At 35.7% G+C, this 26,913-nt stretch overlaps 2 protein-coding genes across 9 annotated transcripts in view; one reads left to right on the top strand and one right to left on the bottom strand.

Moving 5' to 3' along the window:
* The window catches only part of LOC127837041 (apical junction component 1 homolog), a 223,371-nt gene that overhangs the window by 102,244 nt on the left and 94,214 nt on the right, over positions 1-26,913 (top strand). The gene's annotated exons all lie outside the window — the stretch shown is intronic.
* Positions 1-26,913, bottom strand: part of LOC127837042 (uncharacterized) — a 34,817-nt gene that overhangs the window by 3,512 nt on the left and 4,392 nt on the right. For 2 of the 7 annotated variants that reach the window (XM_052363800.1, XM_052363801.1), the window contains exons 2-6: positions 13,579-13,725; positions 3,017-3,137; positions 2,287-2,454; positions 1,671-1,748; positions 693-869 (exon numbers count right to left, since the gene is read on the bottom strand). In XM_052363800.1, coding sequence (XP_052219760.1) covers positions 693-869; positions 1,671-1,748; positions 2,287-2,454; positions 3,017-3,137; positions 13,579-13,725 — 691 coding nt within the window. Of the gene's footprint in view, positions 1-692; positions 870-1,670; positions 1,749-2,286; positions 2,455-3,016; positions 3,138-5,286; positions 5,681-13,578; positions 13,726-22,460; positions 23,634-25,185; positions 26,374-26,913 lie in introns of those variants that run through there. The other 5 variants (XM_052363802.1, XM_052363806.1, XM_052363804.1 and 2 more) reach the window with 4 other exon arrangements.

Here is a 26,913-nt window from a genome sequence, read left to right as displayed (position 1 = left end):
AAGGAAAAAACTTAAAAAACTAAGGCAAAATAAAAAACCTTTTTATTTTTTTTCCTTAGGTGGTTGGTGAATACAGGCCCTGGTTTATAACTTATATTTGACGGCGGACTTTGAAATGTTACCTAGCCATAGGTCATGATTCTATTGGGCGGCATATCGAGCCATAATAGTAACATTCAATCATACTTCACAAAAAATCTCCAAGACAATATTATACCTTGACCTTGAATAGTGACATTGACATTCGACTTGGGTCTATTTCTTATTCGCGAACTCTGTATGAATCTGCTTATCATTTCCGTATAGTTACATAAAAATATATTCATGATGGATGAAGTTTTTAGTTAATTCAGAGTTATTTCCTTTTTAAGTATTTGACCTGTGAATGTTAATTGTGGCATTGGCCTTGTACATAGGGTCTTGCTTCGCGCGCGACAATCCGCCTCATGCGGATCACACTTTGTCAAGGTACTTGAAAATACATCTATTCTGGATAAAGTTGCCCGCCCGCTAGTCTAGCTTTCGCCCCCAACCACATTGCTTTCACCAATGAGAACCCGTTTACAAACGGGCGTACAGCATGCAAGAATAATCAAGCATATGTAAAAACACACTATACAAGCATGCATGTATTTCGTGCATATCGTGCTTATCATGCATATATCAACACACATACGGAAACATTTACTTACTTCATTTGAAGTTTGCTGTTGTTGTTGTTGTTGTTGCGCGCGGTCGTTTTCTTTGTCGTCGATAAAGACTCGTCTCGATGGCGTTCGTGCATTTTCGTTTGAGGCGCGCATGCGCAGCGAGGACTTGTGGGAACCAGGCCTGGAACCGGACATCAAGCCAACCTGGGTTTCCACTTCCTGTAGAAATAAAGGGGTTGATTGTGGTATGCTCTTTGAAAACAGGACTTATTACATGTACGTGAAGGGTCGTTCAAGATTAGCCTGTGTAGTCCACACAGGCTAATCAGGGATAACACGTTCCGCTTTTATTGTAGTTTTCATTAAAGGTATTTTTCTTTTAACCCAAATCCAGTCTATGCGGAAAGTGCCGTCCCCGATAAGCCTGTGCGAGCCGCACATGCTTTTATGGGACGACACTTCACAAACAAGCATAAACCCCATTTTATCAGAACGAGGCGCAATAAGGCTAGGGGCCCCGTTTTACTGGACACAGTATGGTATATTCACATCACGATTCAATTGTCAACGAAATTCGTCAAAATCATCACAATCTTCATAACCTTGTGTTCATTACCTCCACAACTTTGAATTGGAATCGAATTCAGGAACGTTTAATTATTTAAATACAAAAACCAATCAAAGCTTAATTTGTCGTAAGAAGTTGATCAAAGATTCTACTTACATTAGAGATCCTAGACCCTTTAATTGTGTAAACTTTTGTTGGGTAATATCGTGTGATGGTTCTCGGTAAACTATCACATTACAAGGATCAAATTGCATATCAATCTAGCTAATATATTCGATATATTATCGGTTTACAATCAAAGCGATGATGCGATTGAGCAGTAGACGGTGAATGTTACCATGATTATGGTGATGCTAAAAATATTGAATCAGATGAAAGTGATTGCGAACTGTATGACCACAAAAATAAGCATGATTATGATGATGTCGACGACTATGAATGGCTATAATCACCTCTTTCTTAGTTTTCGTCTGTCCCTCCTCGTCTGATCCTGCAGATCCCGTCGCCTCGCGGTGTGAGCGAGCAGACGACTGTCAAAGAAGAAAAATGCACATGAGTCACGCTCTGGGAGAAGGGGTTTTAATGAATATGCGAAAAGTGTGGTTCCAGATTAGCCTGTTAAGTCCGGACTTCGCAGACGAATCAAGTACGACATTTTCCACAAAGACTAGATTTTCGTTTAGAAGAGACTTCCTGTAAACGAAACTTCAATAAAAGCGGTCAGTGTCGTCCCTGATTAGCATGTGCGGACTGCAAAGGCAAATCTAGAACGACACATTACGCACATGCATTAAGCCCCGTTTTCCCTCAGCCAGACTCATACATTGAAGTCCTTATAGCATCAACCTTACTAGCACTGTAATACTACGATAATGTATACGATTTTATAATTAGGTAAAACGAAACATCTTCTTTTTTTTGGAATTGTTTTCGTACGTTTTTGTTGTTATTATTCTAAATTGTAGATGTATCTACATTTCAGCATTATTTTTTATATTATCAATTACTCTACAATGCAGTTTCATTGTAACAGTTTTAGTCAGCGCTCTATTTATCGCGCGCACTCACGTGTCGTTTTCCTGACTTCAGTTTCTTTTTCGTCTGCGGTTTGTGGTGTGTGCCGTGTACTACTGCGCGGTAGTCATTGGGAGCGTCTATCACTCCCTCGAGCATCAGGCGCCGGATACGCTGTTCCTCCGAGGCTGCGCGCGCCTCTTCCTGTTTGTCCATAATCGTCTGCAACAATAGTTGTTTTTGTTTTCTTTACTTAACGCTTTTTACCATTTACTTATTATTAATTTGTAAAGTGAACTATACTTGGTACATTGTTCTTTAACAATGCCCTGAAAGGCATCAGGGGACTAGTTTTACCCAGAGTGCCTCAAATGGTCTGACAATTTCGGTGCAAATAAGTTACAATAAGTAGTATGAACCTAAATTACTAATGGAACTTAATTTGATATTCTTTCAGAACATATAAGTACTCGTCAGCAGTTGCATTCTCATAAACTTCACCAGAATTAGAAGCATTATTTATTATCCTTATCATACTCATGTTCATCTGCATTTACATCATCATTAGCAATAGCAGCACCGTTAACAGCATCAGCAACATAATAATAATAATAATAATAATAATAATAATAATAATAATAATAATAATAATAATAATAATAATAATTATAATAATAATAATTATAATGATAATAATAATAATAATTAAAAAAAAAAATAATAATAATAATAATAATAATCATCATCATCATCTTCATGATAACCATCAGGTGCAAAGCATAACCTCATATTCATCCTGCAATCGCTCGGAAAGCTTCTGGAAATATCGTTTGTCGTTCAGCCTGATGACGTCAGTCCCCATGAGGTCACATAGACGCTGTCGCACGCGCGTCGTTGACAGGGAGCTAAAATAGACGACACGCCGTTGTTACAGACGACAATTACTCGTCAATAAACAATTAAATATTAGCCGTTCTCTGGGTAAATCCTGCTTAATGCATATATTTTCTTGTTTAAAGGATATCTTTTCTGAACGAAAATCCAGTCTTGGCGGAAAGTGTCGTCCAATATTAGCCTGTGCAAACTGAGACAATTCTTAACGCATATGCATTAAGCCCAGTTTTCCCAGAACGGGGCTCATGTTGTTACAAAAGCAATGACTAAAGTACGACAATAGATAACGCATTGTTGTAATATACATCACTGTATCGGAACAGACAGCAAATTGAAATGAAAAACAATAATGAATAGCAACGGACGGAAAATTGCTGTGATAAACAATAAATAATTGTTGCAGACGTCATTATCACAACGACAGACGAGAAACATGCGAAATTGTTGTAAAGAAATCATGATAATGTTACGGACGACACATTTTCGCAACATACAATACACGTTATAGCTAATACAAAAAACATGCCGGTGTAACAGATATTATCGTACTGACATATGATACATCGCTGTAATATACAAATTAATAAAGATATTGTTAAAATCGATATGTGCTTAAACTTTACTATCAGACGGAGTTGTCGTCGCTGAAAAAGGACCACGCATTTTTTAAACAGACGATATTGCAACAAAAACAATAGGCAAGTTATTGTAATAGACTAGACGATAAACCATCGCGATAGACCCCAGATGCTAAAACGGACAATAAATTAGAGTTTTAAAACATTTATAATCATGTGTCCACTGTATTTAATATCCGATGACGCCGTCGATGTTCATTCGTCGAAAGGTGCACAAACAATAATGTTGTTAAAGGCACGTACGTTTATATTCCTAACCTAAACATACCCCGACCAGATTAAAAACCTTTTTTAGATTGTGTATTTCTCTCTTAATCGTTAAATGTTGAGCAAAATAGGTCATTGAACAAAATACCCTTAATGTTTTTAACATTTTTGTTGAGTTTAAGAATCATAAAATTGATCGAATTGATCAATTTCTGAACATATAAGTTAAAACAAAAGAAAGTTCCTCACTTCACGTTTCTTTCGGAATATCATTCAACCGGACAACGTTTGAACAACACAGAATAAGGAAAATATTCGCAAATGGCCAGACACATATCACTGTTTTAATCACATATTTGTACATGTAAAATCATTAAAACATGACTGATTTTTTCAGACATAATTGATACAATCATTAAAACATGTTTAAGACTTGTTGGAAGTGTGAAATACACACAAAAACACAAGTGAATCATTCAAAAAGCTTAATAATGTATCACGTTAGTTCTCCCGCGATTTAAACAATACGAAAACAATAATCCTAAGCATTTCGTACATGCAGCTTCCGCACTGCACAATAAAGCAATGTGGGATACAAAGTATACGTATTGATTTGATAGAAGGATTTCGGAAAACTCTTCTGTTAGTAGGGAGAGATTTTTATGATACGCTATTGACAAGTATTTCTTTGTTCACTAATGCATAAAACATTAGATAAGGATAAAATATAAATTTAGAATAATTTGTGCTTCAGTGCATGAAAACTGAAAAGAAACCGAACTTCGAATGCACTGTTGGTCTGTTTAGTTTACAATTAGTAAAAACATATGTATCAAAACAATTTGAGCAAATCAAGTTTTGAAAAGACGTTATCAGGTACAAAACGTTTGCCGTTCGGAAACGTTTCGTCCTCTATTTACATGTCATGCGATTTAACTTCACATAATGCTTTTTATGTTCTATTAGATTTGCATAAATAGGAAAATGTAGAACAAAACTTAATCGCGATTTGCTTTCTTTAAAATAGAAACCAAATTTACAGGCTTAGTCCAATGTGCCAATTTAATTAACCTATTTATGCCTAGCGTCTAGAAAAAAGGCCTTGGCAAACAGCGTAGACTCAGATGAGACGCCGCATGATGCGGCGTCTCATTAGGGTCTGCGCTGTTTGCTTAAAGGAATTTCTGTAAGAAATATTCTTAATATAGAAATAAATATACTAGACATCCCTTATTTTGGAAATAAATTGATCCAGTTTAGAAGAATGGAAGAGTCCAGTAGGTATACAGTGGTTAAAAAGTATCACACAACTCACCAGTCGTAAGCGAAATCATTCGGATCTAACGTATACTCCACCACGTTCTGAGTTTCATATTTCCGCTTACACTCCTCCAAATTAAACCTCTCCAGAATACGCCTGATAATTTCCATATTCTGCTTTTGAGTTTTCACGTCCTCACTTTCCTGTGCCTCAATTTTTCCCATGTTTGAATTCGATTCGAAAAATTGCGCCGCGCTTGATTTGTCATCTGCAGTTGCTTTATTAGAAACTTGGTTACTTCCGGTTTCCCCGGCTTTCTCCATTTTTGATTTGGAACGCTGAGGGCGCTTTGATTTGAATGCCAAACTCTTTCTATACTGCAAAATATGTTTTCAGCGAAGCTTCCTGACAGACTCTTAGTGTTCCACGAATATTGCAGTTCGTGTATACGTTAGTTGATTGAAAATCACAGAAGCTGCTAAATATTGCACGAGATAATACGAATTCGGAATCAATACTATTGATGACTTCTTTAAAAGGTAAAATTTGGAATCAATATCATTGATGACTTTTTAAGGGTAAAAGGAAGCCATTTAGTGCATCGCGTGTTGAATCGTGAAGTCCTAATAAAACTGGATTAATCAAGTTTCCTGAATTGTATATATCACAATAATTTAAAGTAATTATATACATCTTCTACTTTGAGCCAGCATGGCGTATCAGCTGTTTAGCATGCATGAATATAAGATATTTTGGCTTTCAAGGAACATAATTTCTTCTTAAATCCATGATATTATGATATTATTAATATCAAAGGTGTATAGATGTGGTTTTACTTTAGTTTCAGAACATATGTGTCTACATTTTATATTGAAATTCCTTGATATATGTAATTTTGGTGACAGCATGTAATTATCTAACACAGCATGTTTTAGTTCAGACTTGAAAAACAGTGTATATTTTATTAAGTAAGAATCAGAAATCTCTAAGGACACAAACGTTTCCGGATTAACGCAAAATAACATCGGAGTCTTTTCGAGTCTATTCCATATTTATTGTTAATGATCTGACTCGCATCTTCATTTACAGTTTGTTAACATAATGAATCTTAAAAATAATGAATTTCTGGTGTATATCCACTACCACGCAATATGTATCCAAGCACTTTTATTTTGAACAATAAATCAATGCTAATCCGAAATAAATGACGGACTATTTGCAATTAAAATGGCTCCCATGAATGGCGTTAGAGTATACGACTGTTTGTTCAGTTTCAACAAACCCGTAATATAATGAATGTGAAACAACAGGGCAACAAACATTGGTGTTCAACAACTACCGGTACGTCACAAGTCTACGAGTAAGGCCAAGCATAGTGCAATCCCAATCAATATGAACCGCGCTCTGGGTAAACAGGGCTTAATGCATTTTGCGTTAAGTGTAACCCCAGACTAGCATGTGCAGGCTAATCAGGGACGGCACTTTCCGCTTTTACGGTATTTTTCGCTTGAAGAAAGTATTTTCCTAGTGAAAATCCATGTTAGGCGGAAAGTGTCGTCCCTGATCTGGGACGACATTTTTGCACATGCATTAAGCACCGTTTTCCAAGCGAGAGGATCGTACTTTCTCGAATCAGTTTTCGCGTGTAATGCCATATTCCTCGCAAAAACATTTTATGTAACATCCGTCTTAAAATAAATAGCATTCAACTGCAAGGATAATAGAGTGACCATGTTTAAAAACCATGCAGGCGTCAATAGTTCAAGGTTATCACCACTTTCCGCCTGCTATCGGGCATAAAAAGGCAATGTCTTACTTTGCAATTAGCATATTACTGTACCAGGGTTCGGAATTCATAATTATTCTGGATGCTATGTTTGACTCGCGCTCTGTGAAAAAACGAGGCTTACTGCATGTGTGGAAAGTTTCGTCACTGATAAGCCTGAACGGACTGCATGCATTAAGTCCCGTTTTACCAGAACGCGGCTCGCTTGATCAAGTTTCATCATGCATCTATTTTCAAGTTGTTTGTTACGCGTGACACTAGCCCAAAAATATCTTCTTTTTTCTAAAGGGACCCTAACTCTGCCTTACCATAACCCTTATATGACCACCGAAACGAAGACATCCGAAACTTCGGAAACCAAGAAGATTTGTGTGCGCGGCCTAAAATCGTTAAGCATCTACTAGTCTATCGATTTCAATTTGTTTTTTAGAAACAGGAATTTGTAACTAATTCAGCACGGTAGAATAAGCTCAGGTGATTAAAAGGGTTAATGATACTAAAACCTCTTTGAATGAAATTTACAAGTGATGCGGAGCGGTGTCTGCACGGAATGTTTGCGTCGTAAAGCTTCTTTGTTGCTACGTACCACAGCCGACAACTCTAGTTTGAAGCGCACAACAGTCAACTCTAGTATACCAAAGTGTTAACGCAGACCAGTTGGTTTTTAAATGGAATAAGGAAATAGTGGTGTTAAACAAGAAGAAAACGACCAACCGACCATCCGACCGACCGTCCGAACGAACGACCGACCGACCGTCCGAACGAACGAACGAACGAACGAACGAATGCACGAACGAACGAACGAAAGAACGAACGAACGAACGAACGAACGATCACCCAACTCACCCACCCACCGTGTAAAAGACTCGTCCACAGATTTATCTATCGAAAGATATATATATTGATTGAGTTGCTTGATTAGTGATTGATAGATTGATTGATCGATGGATTTGTTTCGTTTGGGCTTCTTTCGTATGTTACCGTTGAAAGCTGAGATTTACAGGAATGCGTGCTAATTGAAAAATGTTCAATCTGTAGTAACATTTATAATTCATAGACCGGGTAAACAACCAGTTCGCAAGGTTGAACGAGTATAAAGATATGTCAGTGTTCCATTAGAGTCATCGTGTTATGTATTATCATATACACCAAATAAGTGTATTAATTGCGCGCATTTTTTATAATCGTATGTCACATCATGTTGTTATAGTTTTTCAACTCCTTTTTTTAAATATTTCATCATTTGGATGTGCAGATTTTGAGACATTAAACATACAAATAATTAACCCATTTATGCCTAGCGTCTAGAAAAAAAGGCCTTGGCAAACAGCGTAGACCCAGATGAGACGCCACATGATTCGGCGTCTCATCAGGGTCTGCGCTGTTCGCTTAAAGGAATTTCTGTAAGAAATATTCTAAATATAATTTTGAAAATAAATTGATCCAATTTAGAAGGATGGGAGAGTCCAATAGGTATAAATGGGTTAAATTGTACATCTGTTAATTCATTAGAACTGTCGTAAAGAGGTCATGCGTGTCGTTATCACGGCTCATAAACTTTTCCACTGAAAAATTAATGAAAATGTCCTTAAAACTAAATGTTTATATACTAATTATTGATCTTAAAAAATCCTTGTTTTTTTTCAATCATTGATTGTGTAAAATTCCTTATGCGACTTATAAAGGTGGATTAAATGTTATGACCCCGCGCATGAGCAGCATGAAAATTTGTATTTACAGGTGTTTATTTTTTTTAATTATTTTTCGGCCGGCTATATCTTTTTGGTTTATTAAAAATATGATCGCGTACATCGGTGATTATACATATATTTTCACCGTTTATATGATTATTATCATATATCATATATTTTTTTATAAACGTGTGTCCTGACAATGTCCGATTTTTATCGACACACACAAAGAAATTCCAGTGTTCAAATGATTTTTTTCATTTTATTCTAAACCATTTTATATCCGACATATAACCACACCAGTTAATATAATCGTGTTTTCACCATTCATGTAATTATAAAAACATACAATATTTTTTAATATTTAACTTTATCAATTTTACACGGAACGCACATATCACAATTCTACTTTTATAATAATTTCTTTACTGTATTAGTAATACAAATATTTCCACCACAACACCTTCAATCACTCGCACAAACAAAATGAAATCGAACGAATGCACGAATAAATAATGTAATTGCACGTCCAGTTGTCAAATGAAATGCAATTGTACTCAATCTAAATTCAAATGCAGCGTTATCTTAATTGCGGAATAATTGTACCATGAGACGTCACAAGAAATCAATTTCCCCACGTACATAATTAACCAATCAAATGGAAGAAAAAGTCATTCCCAATTTGCTATCATTAAAGAACTCGTAAAGATAAAAGCACCGCAGTTCAAGTCTCCACCATAAAATAGTTGACATATTGTTTCAATGCTTAACATCCCTATAAAACATATACTCGAGGCCCGCTGGTACTTCGTTCAAGAGCTGTTCAGTCTACCCGAGGTAATTTTTGATTTTGTTTGAATGATACGCGTAAACAGTGCTTTGTATAATACATATGTTTATCAGCAATGAAGTTAAACATGGCAAAATAAAACAAATTACCAGTAAAACCAAGCAGGATAGTTACGAAGGGTAGTTAAAGGGGCCTTTTCACAGATTTTGGCATGTATTGTAGTTTGTCATTAAATTCGTTACATTTTTAAATGTAACAATTGGATCTAAAAATGTATGTAATCATTGGATCTAAAAAGCTTATGTATCAAAACAAGAATAAAATTAAGGAAAGAAAAAAGTAACCCTCAACTGGTCTCGAACCCCTGGTCCCTAGAGTAAAAGTCTATCGCTTACACCACTCGGCCACCCGTGCTAATAAACTAACTGATGTATTTTATACTTCATATAAGAATTCCTTGAAGTATCACACAATATAACGCCAACAACAGAACTCTCCAAATTATTCAATCGTTTCGCGTTGCAACGCTTTTTACTTTTGTGGTTTTAAATCCTCAAAAGATGCATATACTAGTTATGGATATTTTAGAGCATGGTATATGTTCAGTATTACTGTTTCCCCAGAAATATCATAACTACAACGTAAATTTGCGATTCTGAAATATTGTTTGATAATTGTGTCGATTTAGCAAAACGTGAAAAAGCCCCTTTAACTCTTTCAGTGCTGGAACCGAATTTTGAAGGCCTTTGCAAACAGTCTGGATCCAAATGAGACGCCACAGAAAGTGGTGTCTCATCAGGATCCAAATTGTTTGCTATTCTGATAATATTCTTTGAAAAAAAAATGGAAGAAAATGCTAATTTTAGTAATTCAGCAGACGACATTTTAGCAGACGACAAATTTCCCAGCATGCATTGGGTTAAGGAGGAATAAGGCTCTGGTCATGAACCCGTTTATGATTACCATGGTGATCATGGATATGATGATGACGACGATGATGATTTCCTTTGATTTTTACTGGCAACATATACGGGTAAGTTTTTGTTATCGCTCACGTTAGACTTTGAATTGCGACCTTGACCTTGAAGCTATGGACCTGATTCTTGTACGCGACAAATCGTCTCATGATGTTAACGTTTCTGTCAAGTAATTATACAATAAATTAATTACAGTTTCCATCCAGAATCGTAAACGAGACGCACGCACGCACACACAAACACGTACCAAGACACGCTCGGCTATGGGAAACACTTTACACCCCTTCAAGAATCATAATTCGAAGTGTCAAAAATATATAACAAGTGGAGGAAACAGAGAGGTTCGGAACTTGAAAGAAAGATTTACTACATTGACGATTTTCGTCAAAAGGCGAACCTCTCTGTAATGGTCTGACTATCAATCATTTTGAAGAAGCGTCTCGAGTTGTATCAACAAATATTTAAACACAAATCTGTCGTTCTTGATCCACTCTCGGTTTAAATACGCCCAAATGGAAACTGCAAACACTTCAGGCTGTTAAAACCGATTATGAAGTAACGTTTTGAAGCTTACAATTTATGGCCCTCGCTAAATCGCATATTTGTTGAAATATAAGACACACTCATAAATGCTAATTTAAATAACATGTTTCAAGAACAGTGTACAACAATAAAATGTGGATAATAATACATGACTAATAGAAAACTTATGTTGAATGAGTAGTTTTTTATGATGATGATGATGATGATAATGATGATAACTATGATGATGATGATGACAAATAATGATAATGGTGGTGGAGATGTTTAACGTTTGATGATGATGAGGAGGAGGAGGAGGAAGACGACGACGACGATGATGATGATGACGATGATGATGATGATGATGATGATGATGATGATGATGATGATGATGATGATGATGATGATGATGATGATGATGATGATGATGATGATGATGATGATGATGATGATCATGTGTTAGATGTTATATAAATTTCTTTAACACCCGCAACTTATCGATTGAGGATAAAATACAATATATGGTTTCGCAATATACTAATTCGTTTTCCCACACTCCTGCAAGGATAACAGCGTTTGTATTTATAGAAGCTGCATTATGTTTAGAATAATGCCTGTATAATCCGTTCAGTTATGCAGCGGTCTTGCGGGTGTTAGTAAAGCCTCTTTCCCACACCTGGTCAGATCGCTCTAGCATTCGGTACCCCTCGCAGATTATCAATAATCGAACTTATCCGATGTTTGACGGAAAGGGCCGAGAATGTGCGATTGATCGCTCTAGCCGTTTCGTTCACATGGAGGTAAAATTTCTAAGTACAAATGGCAGGTTTTACTTAACCCGGCTCCGTTTTGGTGTACTGTGCATGCTGTCACTCTGTATTGACAAACAATTAATGCTAGGTTATGGGTTTCGTTGTATGTTAGCTCTGTATAATTTTGAAAATGAAAAACATTCAAAGACGAACGAATATACTACGTTTAAAGACTTACTGGAGAGCATTTCACTAAAAATGTCCGTTGTTTACACTGCTCTTTTAAGCAACGCTCTTGTATTTTTTTATATCTTTAACTACACACGCAAATCCAAATATTTATGTAATTCTCTTTCGACGTTAATGGTTGTCCTGCGGTACCGAATATAAGTAATGTTTCCTTTATGCGTTGTGAGCCGCTATATATAAACGCACTCGTTCTTAGCATGCGATGAAAATCACCACATAAAACCGTGTTTATTCTTGTTCACGCTATTGCTCGGACCCTCATTTATAAGCGGCATGTCAGGTCACTAAGTAACCCGCTCTAACACCATGTGGCGACAACTCATAGGCTTGGATCGGAAAAATATCAATACCTTAACACCGAGCAACCTTTGTTCACGTTTGTGGCATCGTCCGTCGTAAAAAGACCAGAGAAAAAACATCATCAAATAGAGAAGATCGGTACATAAAGCGTTCTGTTGAGTGTCCGAGAAATTTACCAACTTATATTAACTAGTACTGCTTTCAATTGCGTGTTCGACAATAGCCGATGGGCTGTCACCCAAATGTCATGGCGGTGTCTTTTTATAGTCGTGTGTTCAGCATGTCGACGGCTTCCTGATTACCAGACATGTAACCTAAAGTCGGGAAAAGATCTTGATCTAGACATAATTGCTGGGCATTAATACGACATAAAGACATAAAGTGACGGGACCGTTTCACTTATAAAAATACGCTTTACGTTGATACATGTATTTAGTTTAATGGCATGGTTCATATAAATAGACTCAGACGATAGACTCGCTTGGAATCATAAGATTGTATGTATTTTTTCCTGATATCTTCATAACAAGGGCAACTAACTTTCTTAGCAGTGCGATTATTACTAAATCAATCCGTTTGGATTCCTAATGGATGACTTGATATTCTTAATCTACAGAAGTAAAATCTGAGACTTTTAGGTAAGACATCTAAGTACCTTTCATATTCAAACGATAGTTTTGTTCAACATTTAAACTGGACTTTTAAGTGAGTGAAATAAATCTTGTTTAAAACAATCTATGACTCTATATTTAAATTCAGTCAGGGATGCGTTTTTGTTAACATACCGATAATTTTCAAACACGTGCGCGAACCCATATTCATTTTGGAGATATTGTTACATGTGTTACCCAATGTCTCTTCACATTAATACAATCTTTGAGAGCCTCGTTTACAAACAACATTTAATATAATATTATTACTATCTTTATTTTCAAACCAATATTTAATTATTCTTATGTTTTTTGAAAAGATCTTGATCTAGACATAATTGCTGGGCATTAATACGACATAAAGACATAAAGTGACGGGACCGTTTCACTTATAAAAATACGCCTTACGTTGATACATGTATTTAGTTTAATGGCATGGTTCATATAAATAGACTCAGACGATCTGATACAGACTCGGCCGATCTGATACGGACTCAGCCATTCTGATACGGACTCAGCAGATCTGATACAGACTCAGTCGGCCTGGTACGGAAGCAGCCGATCTGATAAGGACACAGCCGATCTAATACGGACACAGCCGATCTGATACGGACTCACTCGCCACTCACCGTTCTTCGAACTTGAGTCCTATCTCAGACGGCGGCTTCTGGAACCTCTTCGGTGGCTGTCGGCTGCTGATATCCTGCGCTTCCTTTATGTAGCCTAGCAACGCAGTCACGGGGATCCGGAAACGCTTCGCTTCGCTACTTCTGTCACTGAAGTCGCCATATTTCATGTCCTCGATGGCGTCCTCGATTTTGAGGCATATCGGTATGTTTCTTATTAGATTGTACGACATTTTGTGTTTGAATGTGCATAAATGGCAGTGTTGGATTGTAACGTGGGCGCTCACAAAAGTACGTGTTCTTTAAATGATGTTATTTTAAACTTATTAATTACCCATAACGCATTTTCAAAAATATATAATGGTTTTGCTGGAGCAAGTGTTATCAATCCCAAGCAATGACGATAATACACAACTTTATTTACGTTTTAATTTGCACTTGTATTGCGTAGGTCACACGTTCTATTTAAACATCTCTGAATCGCAAATATGTGAGAGTCGGTTGATGAATCTTACACTATATTGCCGATTGACTTTAACACTCTCTAAACATGAGACAAAACTACGTTTTTGCATCAGTCACGTTTTCTTTATACAAATTCACAAACGCCCATACTTCAGGCGTTAAAAAGTCAGGCGTAAAAAAGTCAGGCGTAAAATGAAAATAATGTCTTTCGAGCTGTATGGCAACAATTGCATCATTGTATGAAGTGCTATATAAACGCTATTAAACAAAGTATTGAACTTTACAAGAGCGTTAAGTTGGTTGTAGTTGGTAAGTAATCAACTGAAAAACACACCTTCTTTAGTATCGCATTGGTAGTAAAATTTACTAAATGATTATTTTTTTACAGATCCACTATAATAACAATAAAGAAACCTTCACTTGTTGCGACAATACCTCTTTTTATAACTAAACAACCATGTTACTTTCAGTTGGTAAAATATCTATAATCAAGTTTAGCTTGTCTTAAGTAGGTGTGTATAACAATGCCTCAATTGTCCTCACACGTGCTCATGGCTGTTTAAATGATTCGTGTTATGAGAAAATTGGTCATAATGCATGTGCCGAAAGTGTCGTCTCAGATTAGCCTGTGCAGTCCTCACAGGCTAATCAGAGACGACACTTTCCGCTTTTATGACATTTTTCGTTTAAATGAAGTCTCTTCTTAGCAAAAATCCAATTTAGGCGGAAAGTGTCGTCCCTGATTAGCCTGTGCGGACTGCATAGGCTAATCTAGGACGACACTTTACGCACATGCATTAAGCCCAGTTTTCTCAGAACGCGACACAAATATTGATACGCGTTCGTGAAAGAGCGTTTCAGCTAGATCATGGCAAAAGTGTTACCTAGCAACCAATCCCATAAAACCATACTCCGCAAAGAAAATAAAATTTGAATAAAACACCACTATTCTAATCCAGAAAGAACGTATGTCTTTTCCACTACGGTTCAATATCAATAACAAAGGCTTGAAATTCACGACGGGGGTTAATACTGTGATCATAAGTTAATCCAGCCAATTAATATTGGATTACAAAATTCGTTCAAGGATTATATATCAAAAGTCACGCCTAACAGTTAATGAGTACATCGATGATCTTATAAATAACTACAATACTGAATGAATGAGGCGTGATTGCCAATTTAATATATTTCGACCGAGAGATAAATGATACGAGCAGAACTGGATATAGACGGGCACAATAACCAACAAATGCTTGATGTTTAATATCAGGATGAAAATTTACATTGGATAATAAAATACCCTGGCGGCTCGAATGGTTTACAGTTTGAAGAATGCCGACATAACGCAGATTCTGATTTTATCAATTTGCTTAAACAATGGTCAAAGGATTATCCTAAGTCAATATCGAAACGTATTATAGTTGACATTTGATATTATTTTTCAGATTGCCAAGCTGGTGGCACGTGCCTTTGTGAAGACCGAGATACTTGAAAATAATACATGTAGTGTAAAGAAGTCACACTGTGACGATATTGCTCTTGCCACATACTATCGATATTGCGTTGATGTCGGTAATGGTAGTGGTGGTGATAGTGGTGGTGGTGGTGGTGATGGTAGTTGTGGTGGTGGCGATGGCTTTTATGGGATGTCTTTTTTTTTGTTTTGGTGGTGGTTGTTGTGGTGGCGGTGGTGGTGATGGTGATGGTGGTGGTGGTGGTGGTGGTGGTGGTGGTGGTGGTGGTGGTGGTGTGGTGGTGGTGGTGGTGGTGGTGGTGGTGGTAGTAGAGGTGATGGTAGTGGTGGTGGTGATAGTAGTGGTGGTGGTGGTGATGGTAGTTGTGGTGGTGGCGATGGCTTTTATGGGATGTCTTTTTTTTGTTTTGGTGGTGGTTGTTGTGGTGGTGGTGGTGGTGATGGTGGTAGTAGAGGTGATGGTAGTGGTAGTGGTGGTAGTTGTGGTGGTGGTGATAGTGGTGGAGGTGGTGGTGGTGGTAGTGGTTGAGGTGGTAGTTGTGGTGGTGATGGTAGTGGTGGTGGCGGTGGTGGTGGTGGTGTTGGTGGTGGTGATGGTAGTGGTGTTGGCGGTGGTGGTGGTGGTGGTGATGGTGGTGGTGGTAGTGATGTTGATGGTGGTAGTGGCGGAGGTGGTGGTGGTGGTAGTGGTGGTGGTGCTGCTGCTTGCAGCTTGTTTTAGTAGAACCATATATTATGATAATGGTTATGGTTTTAGAAATAACGGCGGACATTATGACTGTGTTGGTTGTGTTGATAGTTATGTTTTGGAAGGTAGTGATAGTCTTTGTTGTTATGGTGGTGGCCGAAGTGGTGGTCGTGATGGTGGTGGTGGTGAAGTGAAGGTGGTGATAGTTATGTTGGTGCTTGAGGTAGTTGCGGTAGTAGTACTAGCGGCAACAGCTTTAGCGTACATGCACATATTTTATTTACCACGGTATCCGTTACTTAATAGAACAGAACAGAATAGATATTTATAACGATTATAACGACTTGTGCATAGTACACCGTCTTTCTTAACCACATTATAATAGATATACCAGAAGGAAATGTGCAAATAAAGTGATAATACCGTAATAAGTAGTGTGCATACTATATTACATAATAAATGACAGCGGTGGAAAAACACAGGATAAACACTTTTTACAATTTTTTATGTGACAGGGTGGCAATCAGCTATTATGCTTTAACATTTATGGGCAAAAAACACTAAAGATAAAAAACATATTTTACGTTTATCATGAGAATTATTATGTTAAGAAATAGAATGGTACAGCCTACATATATGTCAGTGGTTAAACATGACAGCACATTTTAAAATCAAACATGTCTGTTGTGAATATGTATTATGATACAGATAAGTTCTATAAAATACAATGTTTACAATGGAGTATCAAATAAATAACATATGGATCTACATACATACAAATCGTGCTCTGTAAAAAGGCGGTTAAACGCACGTGCGTAAAGTGTCGTTCTAGATAAGTCTGTTCAGTCCGCAAAGATAAATCACACACGACACTTTCCGCTTTTATGATATTTTTCTTAGCACAAATTCAGTTTATGTGGGAATTCAGTTTACGCACATGCAATAAACCCCCTTTTCACATAGCGCAACCCATATGGATTATTATGCTAATTATATTAACGTATACAAAATTATTATACACATTAGAATTATACGATTTGAAACATACCATTGAACAAACAATTAGATAAACAAACAAGAAATAAAACCCGCTGAACATATTAATTCAATGGGTCGTATTTGTATTCTTTACAACATTCAATGTTGACTTTCTTATTAACAGGTCTTCTTTTACAAAAACAAGATTACTTAATAACTTCATCTTTATCACATGTTCTCATGAGGCTTAGGAATAAATATGCTAATGGTCGCTTGGAATCATAAGATTGTATGTATTTTTTCCTGATATCTTCATAACAAGGGCAAATAACTTTCTTAGCAGTGCGATTATTACTAAATCAATCCGTTTGGATTCCTAATGGATGACTTGATATTCTTAATCTACAGAAGTAAAATCTGAGACTTTTAGGTAAGACAACTAAGTACCTTTCATATTCAAACGATATTTTTAATGTTTTGTTCAACATTTAAACTGGATTTTAAGTGAGTAAAACAAATCTTGTTTAAAACAATCTATAACTCTGTATTTTAAATTCAGTCAGGGATGCGTTTTGTTAGCATACAGATAATTTTCAAACACGTGCGCGAACCCATATTCATTTTGGAGATATTGTTTCATGTGTTACCCAATTTCTCTTCACATTAATACAATCTTTGAGAGCCTCGTTTACAAACAACATTTAATATAATATAATATTATCACTATCTTTATTTTCAAACCAATATTTAATTATTCTTATGTTTTTATAGATATAAAGGGGATATCCGCCCAGTTCACCATATACTGCAACATGACGTGTATTACTTCTACTCTAAATAATCGTTTACAAAATTTAAGGTCTTTCTAGTTCCTTTGATTCGGTATAACCTCAAACTTCAAAAGACTAGTGAAGTATTTGTGTTACAAATGCATCGAATAGTGACAAACTGTTTTTGGCGAAAAATCAATGTCGTTGCATTTACAAAATAGAACTTTTAATGATTTTAATGCTTTTCCATTGAGACGTTTTTTTGTACAAAAGTTCCATGTGTGATTAAATAGTAATAGTAGTACCTAGATAGTTAAATCATCAACTACTTCGATTGGTTTGCTATTGTAGGTCCATTTTTCGTTTGCTAATAACGCCCCATGTTTTTGAAAAACATTATTTTTGTTTTTGTTATATTTACAGTTAGACCCCACATACAACTATTTGAAAACGTAAGATCTACATGTCGCTGAGTTTCTTCAGAAGTTTTACCCAAAATAGCCACGTCATCAGCAAACAACAACCAAATCAGATTAAATCATCAATACTTAGTCCTACATCAATTGTGTACTGCAAATAAAGCTCTAAATCTCCAACTAATCGTGAAATCAACAGAGGGGACATTACCTCCCTTTGTCGTAAACCAATAGCGTTTTGAACTATTCATATTAAGAATAACAATATTCACACACTATTTGCCTTTTGGTTCATGTCTTTAACAGTTCTAAGAAGTGTTCCGTGTAATGTGTAAACATTTTTAATCATATTGCATTTCTATAAATATAATCAAAGCACATCATTATGTCAATGTATATCACGTAGTGCTTCATATAATAAAGAGGTAATAAAACCGCATTTGTCATTGATCAGGCTTCATTAACATCATTATGTGTAAAAGAAGAATAACTCTCGCATTATAAAGTCTGTCATATATTAGAGTAGTATCCCTTTGTACATACCGTTTATCGAAGAGTTCTGACTGAAAAGTGTAACATGGACATTTAGTCTTTTAAATGTCTATTTATTTTAAACAGTTTCCTTTTTCGATATTGTAGTCAGGGCATCTAGAAATAAAATGATGAAATGCTTTTAAGGCTTCTTAAATTGAAGCCGATTTGTTGAGATTTTAAAAGGCGGCGAACATAATTTGCTTAATAATCGTGTACACTTGATTTGATGATTGCAATCATAATATTGACAAAAAGAAGGAAAACGTGGGACGTAGCTAGCGTTTTAAATTACAAAGGACACAGCCGCTAATCGTTTGTAATAAAAAAGGTGATTGTTACTGAAACTGACAACGACAACGGCATGGCGAGTTTTAAAACGACTATGACGACAAATGATAATGGCGACCAAAGATGATGACAACAACGACAACGACGCCGATGACGCCGATGACGCCGATAACGACAACAACGACCACGACGACGACGACGATGAAGAAGATGAAGATGATGATGATGATGATGATGATGATGATGATGATGATGATGATGATGATGATGATGATGATGATGATGATGACGACGACGATGATTATGATGATGATGATGATGGTGGTGATGATGATGATGATGATGATGATGATGATGATGATGATGATGATGATGATGATGATGATGATGATGACGATGACGATGACGACGACGTCGACGACGACGACGACGATGACGATGACGATGATGAGGATGATGATGATGAGGATGAGGATGATGGTGATGATGGTGATGATGATGATGATGATGATGATGATGATGATGATGATGATGATGATGATGATGATGATGATGATGATGATGATGATGATGATGATACAGAGGAGGAGGAGGAGGGTGAAGTTCGATAAATTGTCGAAGTATATGTCATATTCGCAAAATGGTGAAAAAAGTCTGCATTCTACACTGGAAACGGACTTCATAGCTATAAGCTGCCGTACATTCCCCACTTTGTATCTATACGTACATGTATCTTGTTTAAAAATAAAACTTACGGCAGTCGCACCAAGTGCACTTTATTCCATTCTTCCTGCTCAGAGATCTCGAATAGTTTGCTCGTGTCAAGCGGCTTCATGACGTCGATAAGTCACGTGCTAAGAAATCGTTCAACGGAAGTAGATTTTCGGATTGAAAATTGAAGTATTTTTTAGTATTCGTTTTCCATTTCTGCTTAACTTTTATTCCCACTTGTCTATCGCACACTGTTACTGTTTAACCATGCGTGATTCATAAATTGCATACTAGTATTATACGAAAACAAGAATCCGTTCAATATCCCACACAGTTTGTGCGATTAATAATGTAACCATTAAATGATATTAAAATATCAGTTTGCTAAAATAAAAATCCTTTATAAATTTTGATTATCGTCTTCAATTTCGTCGCATGAATTATAGAACCATGAACAATGGGTTCGCATTCGATTAATTTGTGTACATATTTGCACAATATTTACATCTGTCAAGCAACTCGGAACGTTGTAGTTTATAGATATAGTTATTATCTGATTTCACAATTACGCTCTGATTTATTGAATTTAAGTTAAAGAAGAGCGCCTTCAGCACTAATCACACTTCAAAATGTAGTATTGAAACGACTGTGTCAAAAATGTAGATAATATGATAGCAGAGAACAGATAATGGTGTTCAAATCTACAGACAATATTCGTATTGTGTCAACACTGAATTAGCATTATTGTATCAATGATCAAGATTATAAATGTATCATTCGAATCGGTTATAAGATTTGCAAAAGGAAACAAATGCGTGAGACTTGTCGGCAATAAATACGCAGTTACGTCCCGTAATATATTTTTATTGTAGGCGGCGTTAGGATGGAAGTGTTCTACGAAGAAAATGAAGACAATGATTGATAATGGAAATGGTGATGATGATGATGATGATGATGATGATGATGATGATGATGATGATGATGATGATGATGATGATGATGATGATGATGATGATGATGATTATGATGATGATGATAATGATGATGATATGATGTAGATATTTGTTAATGTGTCAAGTGATATTTTACTTTTCTAATACACGTTTTACTTTTGTATTTATGACTCATATATTGGCTATGATAATATCTATGATACATGTACATATCTAATACTGATATTTATTAAACATACTGTTCGGTGAAATTTATGGCACATGGATCACATTACATGCCGTGTGATATTAGCGAAATATGAATAGGAATGGACTCTCCCATCCTTCTATATTGAATCATTTTATTTCCAAAAATAGGGATGAGTATATTTATTTCTGTATTTAGAATATTTCTAACAGATATTCATTTAAGCAAACAGCGCAGACCCTGATGAGACGCCGCATCATGCGGCGTCTCATCTGGGTCTACGCTGTTTGCCAAGGCCTTTTTTTCTAGACGCTAAGCATAGAATGGGTTAAATACGGTAAAGCTAAACACTTCTGCTCGAATATTGCTGGACGAATTCGTTCTTATTACCCACTGGAAATGGTATATCTTTTTAATTCACTCTTGTATATAAACATATAAACTCATTTAGATAATGTATGCCAAATGCTAATATAAACAACGCAATCTTCTGAAAAGCGCAAGTGATAAAATATTTGATATTTTTGTCAAATCTTAAATCATCGTTCAAATATTGTTTATTTATCTTTATCAATAATGAGCGTTAAGCAAATAAGAACCAAATCGGAGTGAATTCGTCTCGACTGTATTTGCACATGGAACTTAAAGCCAGTATATGTGTTGTACCTTTCATTTTAAGTACTAAACGCTATTGTATTGCATCGATTTTGAGGGCTCAGACATCCAAAAGAAATTGATTTATATGAGTCAATGTATAAAGCACTGTAATGAACTTCTATCAGACGTATATATTGAAGAGACCGTGAATTAATGTACATTGAAAACTTTTTCTCATTTTAACATGTTAAATAATGTATAAATATAACAAACTGCTCTACTTAACGAAATAAAAAATGGTCAAATAAGCCGAAAAATTATGTATGTGTGTAAAGATCTGGAGAAGAATAAATATAGTTAATATACTCCTTTATGCAACGTTTTACGACGGCGATTCGTGTATACACAATAAGTAAGCAGATCACCGCAGAAAACACCGATTCATTAAGAAACGCAGGGAACAGAGTACACAATCTCTGAAGAAACAAAGTTTTAAGTGACCTCGCTTCTCTAAGAAGATGACGATGAAGACGATTATTTTTTTCAGAGGATAATCACGCCGATAATTCTTCAGAAGACAACACAATCAATATTTTTAAGAAGAAAACAAAATCGAAAATTTGTCACAAAAAAAATCAAATCGAAGATTTTACAAAAGATGCTGAAGTCGATGCTTTAAAAAAAGTGCAATCGATATTTTTTAAGAAGAAAATTAATGTCGAATATTTTTCAAAACAAAATGTAGTCGATGATCTTTCAAATGAAAATGGAATCTATGTTTTTCCGGTTGAAAAACCTCTCTAGAAGTTTAAGATAATTACCTGTATAGTGTAGGTGTGTATTGCACTTTCACGACCGTGAATGCATTTTTCCCCATTTGATTGCGGAGGAACAATTTGTATTCTGGCGTTGTCGTATCGCTAGGCGAGTAAAACACGGACCGCCTCGAACGCTCCATTGTCGCTTCTGCCGTTGATGTTGGGGGTTTGTTATTATTGTTGTCTTATTGTCTTTGTTTCAGTGGTGTTTTTGCCGCTTGTATTGTTATTGTCTATGTTGTTTAGGTAGCCGTATTGGTTTTTGTAATTCTACGTTTTAATACTTATGAAATCTTCATCATTGAGTGTTGCTAATTTAAATGCGGCCAGTCAAAATTTACGTGCATGCATTAATGTGTTAAAATTATACAAGAAATTAGAAGGAATTATTCCATTACTGATCCATTTTACAGACACTGACCATATACTAATTTTTAGTACACGAAGTTTAACTGTTATGATAAAATAATTAAAATACCTTATTTATGTATTCAACAATTAATGACATCATAAATCATTCTTTGACAAATAATTTCACGATGATTTAACTATGCACAGTAAGTTTTTTAAGTAGTGCACATTGGGTCTTACAACAAATTCATACCATATTCAGATTCAAACCATTTTTTTTAACTCCAATTCATTTATTTCTGCTCCACTGTATTCCATTGTGAGTGGTGTGGTCTATCCATATATCTCATCCTAAGTCACAATTTTCATTAAACACCTATTGTCCAATAAACAAACCACACTAACGCACTGCCCCTATCGGACAACAGAAATTTGCGTTCCCTTTTATTGCTTAAGCGAGCTGTACATACCGGTAGTTTATAAAGAGACTTTATTTTAACAGAATCTTTCCCACTCGATAAAAAGTAGTTTGTTTAATCTATTCAAACCAAATGTGATAATTGTATACACATCGAATCCTTCAAAACGCCCTGCTCTTTTTCCTCTGTAGTCTATATGCGTCGACAAAGTTTATAGAGCTGTTCGCTTTTTATAATCTCATGTTGCACTTTGTCAAATGTGTTGATCATATTAGCTCGACCAAATGTTGAATAACATTCTTTATTGGCACGCAATAAAAGCAGTTGAATCGATGATCTAGTGAAATTATTCAATTCGTTGCGAATAGAGCGTCGATCGGCTCATTTGACCGCCAGCTGTTTACTGCAGCGATTTCATAATAAGAAATCGTCGCTTTCTTTTTCTGGCGCATTATTAAAGCGACTGCGTCGCCAGAATACTCTAATGGGGTGATTAATCCTTTTGTAAGATATTGATAACTCTACTGTACATAGAACTGCGCCTATCTGGAGGAGGAGGAGGGCGAGGAGGGCGAGGGGGTGGTGGACGAGAAGGAGGAGGAGGAGGGCGAGGAGGTGGGAGGAGAAGGAGGAAAAGGAGAACAACTAGTCGTTCGGAAAGTGATATTTTACTTTATTAAATATAAATAGACGTTTTCTGTTCTATTTATGATATACATATCGACTATGAAATATATATGATACATGTAGGAATATAACACTAAAATTAATGAATCATGTTGTAATGTGACATGACACAGGGATCACATTACATGGCTTATATTTTTTGCGATATGTACGTATTTGAATGATATTTTGCAAATAAAACAGTTATAATTGTACAACTAATGTTGGGGTATTCCTGGACAACTTTGGCTTCTATAACGCAGTGGAAATGGTATATCTTTGTAGTTTACTCTTATATATGTAAAATATACACTCATTGAGATGATATATGTCATTGTAAAAAAAAATCAACAACAGCGTTATCTTCTGAAAAGCGCAAATGATAAACTGTTATATCTTTGTTCAAATATCGTTTGTTTATTTATATCAATAAATGAGCGTTAAGCAAATAAAAACGGAAGTAATTCATCGAGTCTGTATTTGTACAATAAACTTAAAGCTAGTATATGTATTTCCCTTTCATTTTAAGTACTGAACGCTATTGCATTGCACCGATTGTGAGTGTTCAGACACCGAACAGAAAGTGATTTAAATGAGTAATTGAATCTATGCATAACGCACTGTAATGAACTTCTATAAGATGTTTATATCGAGGAGGCCGTGCATAAACGTAGATTGAAAACAAATTTCCATTTTAACATGTTGAAGATTGTTGTAATAAAAGAAATTGCTCAAATTATACTAATAAAAACATCAATTATGCATGTCAAAATCTTAAAAAGAATTAATATAAATAGACCCCTTTATGCAACGATTTTTTTCGAATGTGATTTGAGAATTAACAATAATTTAGCAGATCTTCGCAAATTACACCGATTTCATTACAGAACACACGTTCCAAAGGACGGTTTGGGAATATTGATATACGATCTCTTACTGCAGTGATTTATCTGCACGATGAAGATGCAAATAAAGTCGATTCTTTTTTTCAGAAGATAATCATACCGATGAATGTTCAGAAGACAATGAAGTCGATCACTTTACAGAAGACATCACAATCGATAATTGCTCAGAAGAAAACTAAATTAGAACATTTGTCAAAAGAAAATGACGTCGATGATTTTCGAATAAAATGGAAGCGTTATTTTTTCCGAAGTACATGAGGTCAATGATTTTTCATAAGAAAATGAAATCGAAATTTTTTCAGGACACGATGTCGATGATTTGTCTGTAGAAAAAAAACATTAATAATTTTTGGGTGAAAATAAGCTCTAGAAGTAAAAGTTTATTACCTGTATATTGAAGGTGTGTACTGTACTTTCACGACAGTGAATGCATTTTTCTTCATTTGATTGCGGAGGAACAATTTGTATTCTGGCGTTGTCGTATCGTTAGGCGAGTAAAACACGGACCGCCTCAAACGCTCCATTGTCGCTCCTGCCGTCGATGTTGGGTGTTTCTTAGTGTTGTTGTTATTGCTGTTGTTGTCTTTGTTTTGGTTGTCTTTTTTGCTGTTTTTATTGTTATTGTCAATGTTGTTTATGTTGCCGTATTTGTTTTGCGTGCATGTTGTTATTGTTGATTTTTTTAATTCTAAGTTTTAACACTTGTGAAATCTTCATCATTGAGTGTCGTCAATTGAACTGCGTCCAATTAAAATTAGCTGCATGCATAAATGTGTTAAAGTTGTCCAAGAAAATATAAGAAATGATTTAATTATTACAGACATTGTCCATATACTAGTTTTAAGCATACGGGGTTTAACTGTTTTGCTAAAAAAATAAAGTACCTTCTTTATGCATGCAACAATTAATGACGTCATAAATCATTAATTGACAACTAAGTTCGCGATGTTTTAAACTATGCACAATAAGTTTTTTTAAGTAGTGTACACTGGGTTTAACTACAAATTCATACTGTAAACATACGCAAACTATTCCTTAACTCTAGTTCATTTATTTTTGTTCCACTTAATTCCATTGTGAGTGGTGTGGTCTATCCATATATCTCATCCGAATTCAATATTTTGATTAAACACCTATTGTCCAATAAACAAATCACACAAACGAAAGTCCCTATCGGACAACAGAAATTTGCGTTCCCTTTTATTGCTTTAGCGAACTGTACATACCGGTAGTTTATAATGAGACTTTGTTTGAACAGAATCTTTCCCACTCGATAAAAAGTAGTTTGTTTAATCTGTCCAAACTTAATGTGATAATTGTATACACATCGAATTCTTTAAAGCGCCCTGCTCTTGTTCCTCTGTAGTCTATATGCGTCGACGAAGTTTATAGAGCTGTTCGCTTTTTATAATCTCATGTTACACTTTGTCAAATGTGTTGATCATATTAGCTCGACCAAATGTTGAATAACATTCTTTATTGGAACGCAATAAAAGCAGTTGAATCGTTGATCGAGTGAAATTATTCAATTCGTTGCGAATAGAGCGTCGATCGGCTCATTTGACCGCCAGCTGTTTACTGCAGCGATTTCATAATAAGAAATCGTCGCTGTCTTTTTTCTTGCGCGTCATTAAAGCGACTGCGTCGCCAGAATACTCTAATAAGTTATTTTAATCCTTTTGTAAGGTACTGAAAACTCTACTGTACATAGAACTGCTCGTATCTGGAGGAAAAGGAGGAGGGCGAGGTGGTGGGCGAGGAGGAGCAGGAGGAGGTGGAGAGAGAGGCAGAGGAGGAGGAGGAGGAGGAGGAGGAGTGCATAAAGCTATATTTATACACGTTGGCTGTTATATTAATGTTACACATATTTACCAGGAAATATATATGATACATGAAGGAATATAACACTTATATTTATTAATCATGTTGTAATGTTACATGACACAGGGATCACATTACATGGCGTGTATTTTTAGCGATATTTACGTATTTGAATGATATTTTGCAAATAAAACAGTTTTAATTGTATAACTAGTATTGGAGTATTCATTGACAACTTCGTTTCTATAACGCAGTGGAAATGGTATATCTTTGAAATGTACTCTTATATATGTA

The sequence above is a fragment of the Dreissena polymorpha genome, chromosome 7 (genome assembly GCF_020536995.1).
Source record: "Dreissena polymorpha isolate Duluth1 chromosome 7, UMN_Dpol_1.0, whole genome shotgun sequence".
NCBI classification, from domain to species: domain Eukaryota; kingdom Metazoa; phylum Mollusca; class Bivalvia; order Myida; family Dreissenidae; genus Dreissena; species Dreissena polymorpha.
Note: the sequence above shows the minus strand (reverse complement) of the source record. Positions and strands in the feature narration are given on the sequence as shown.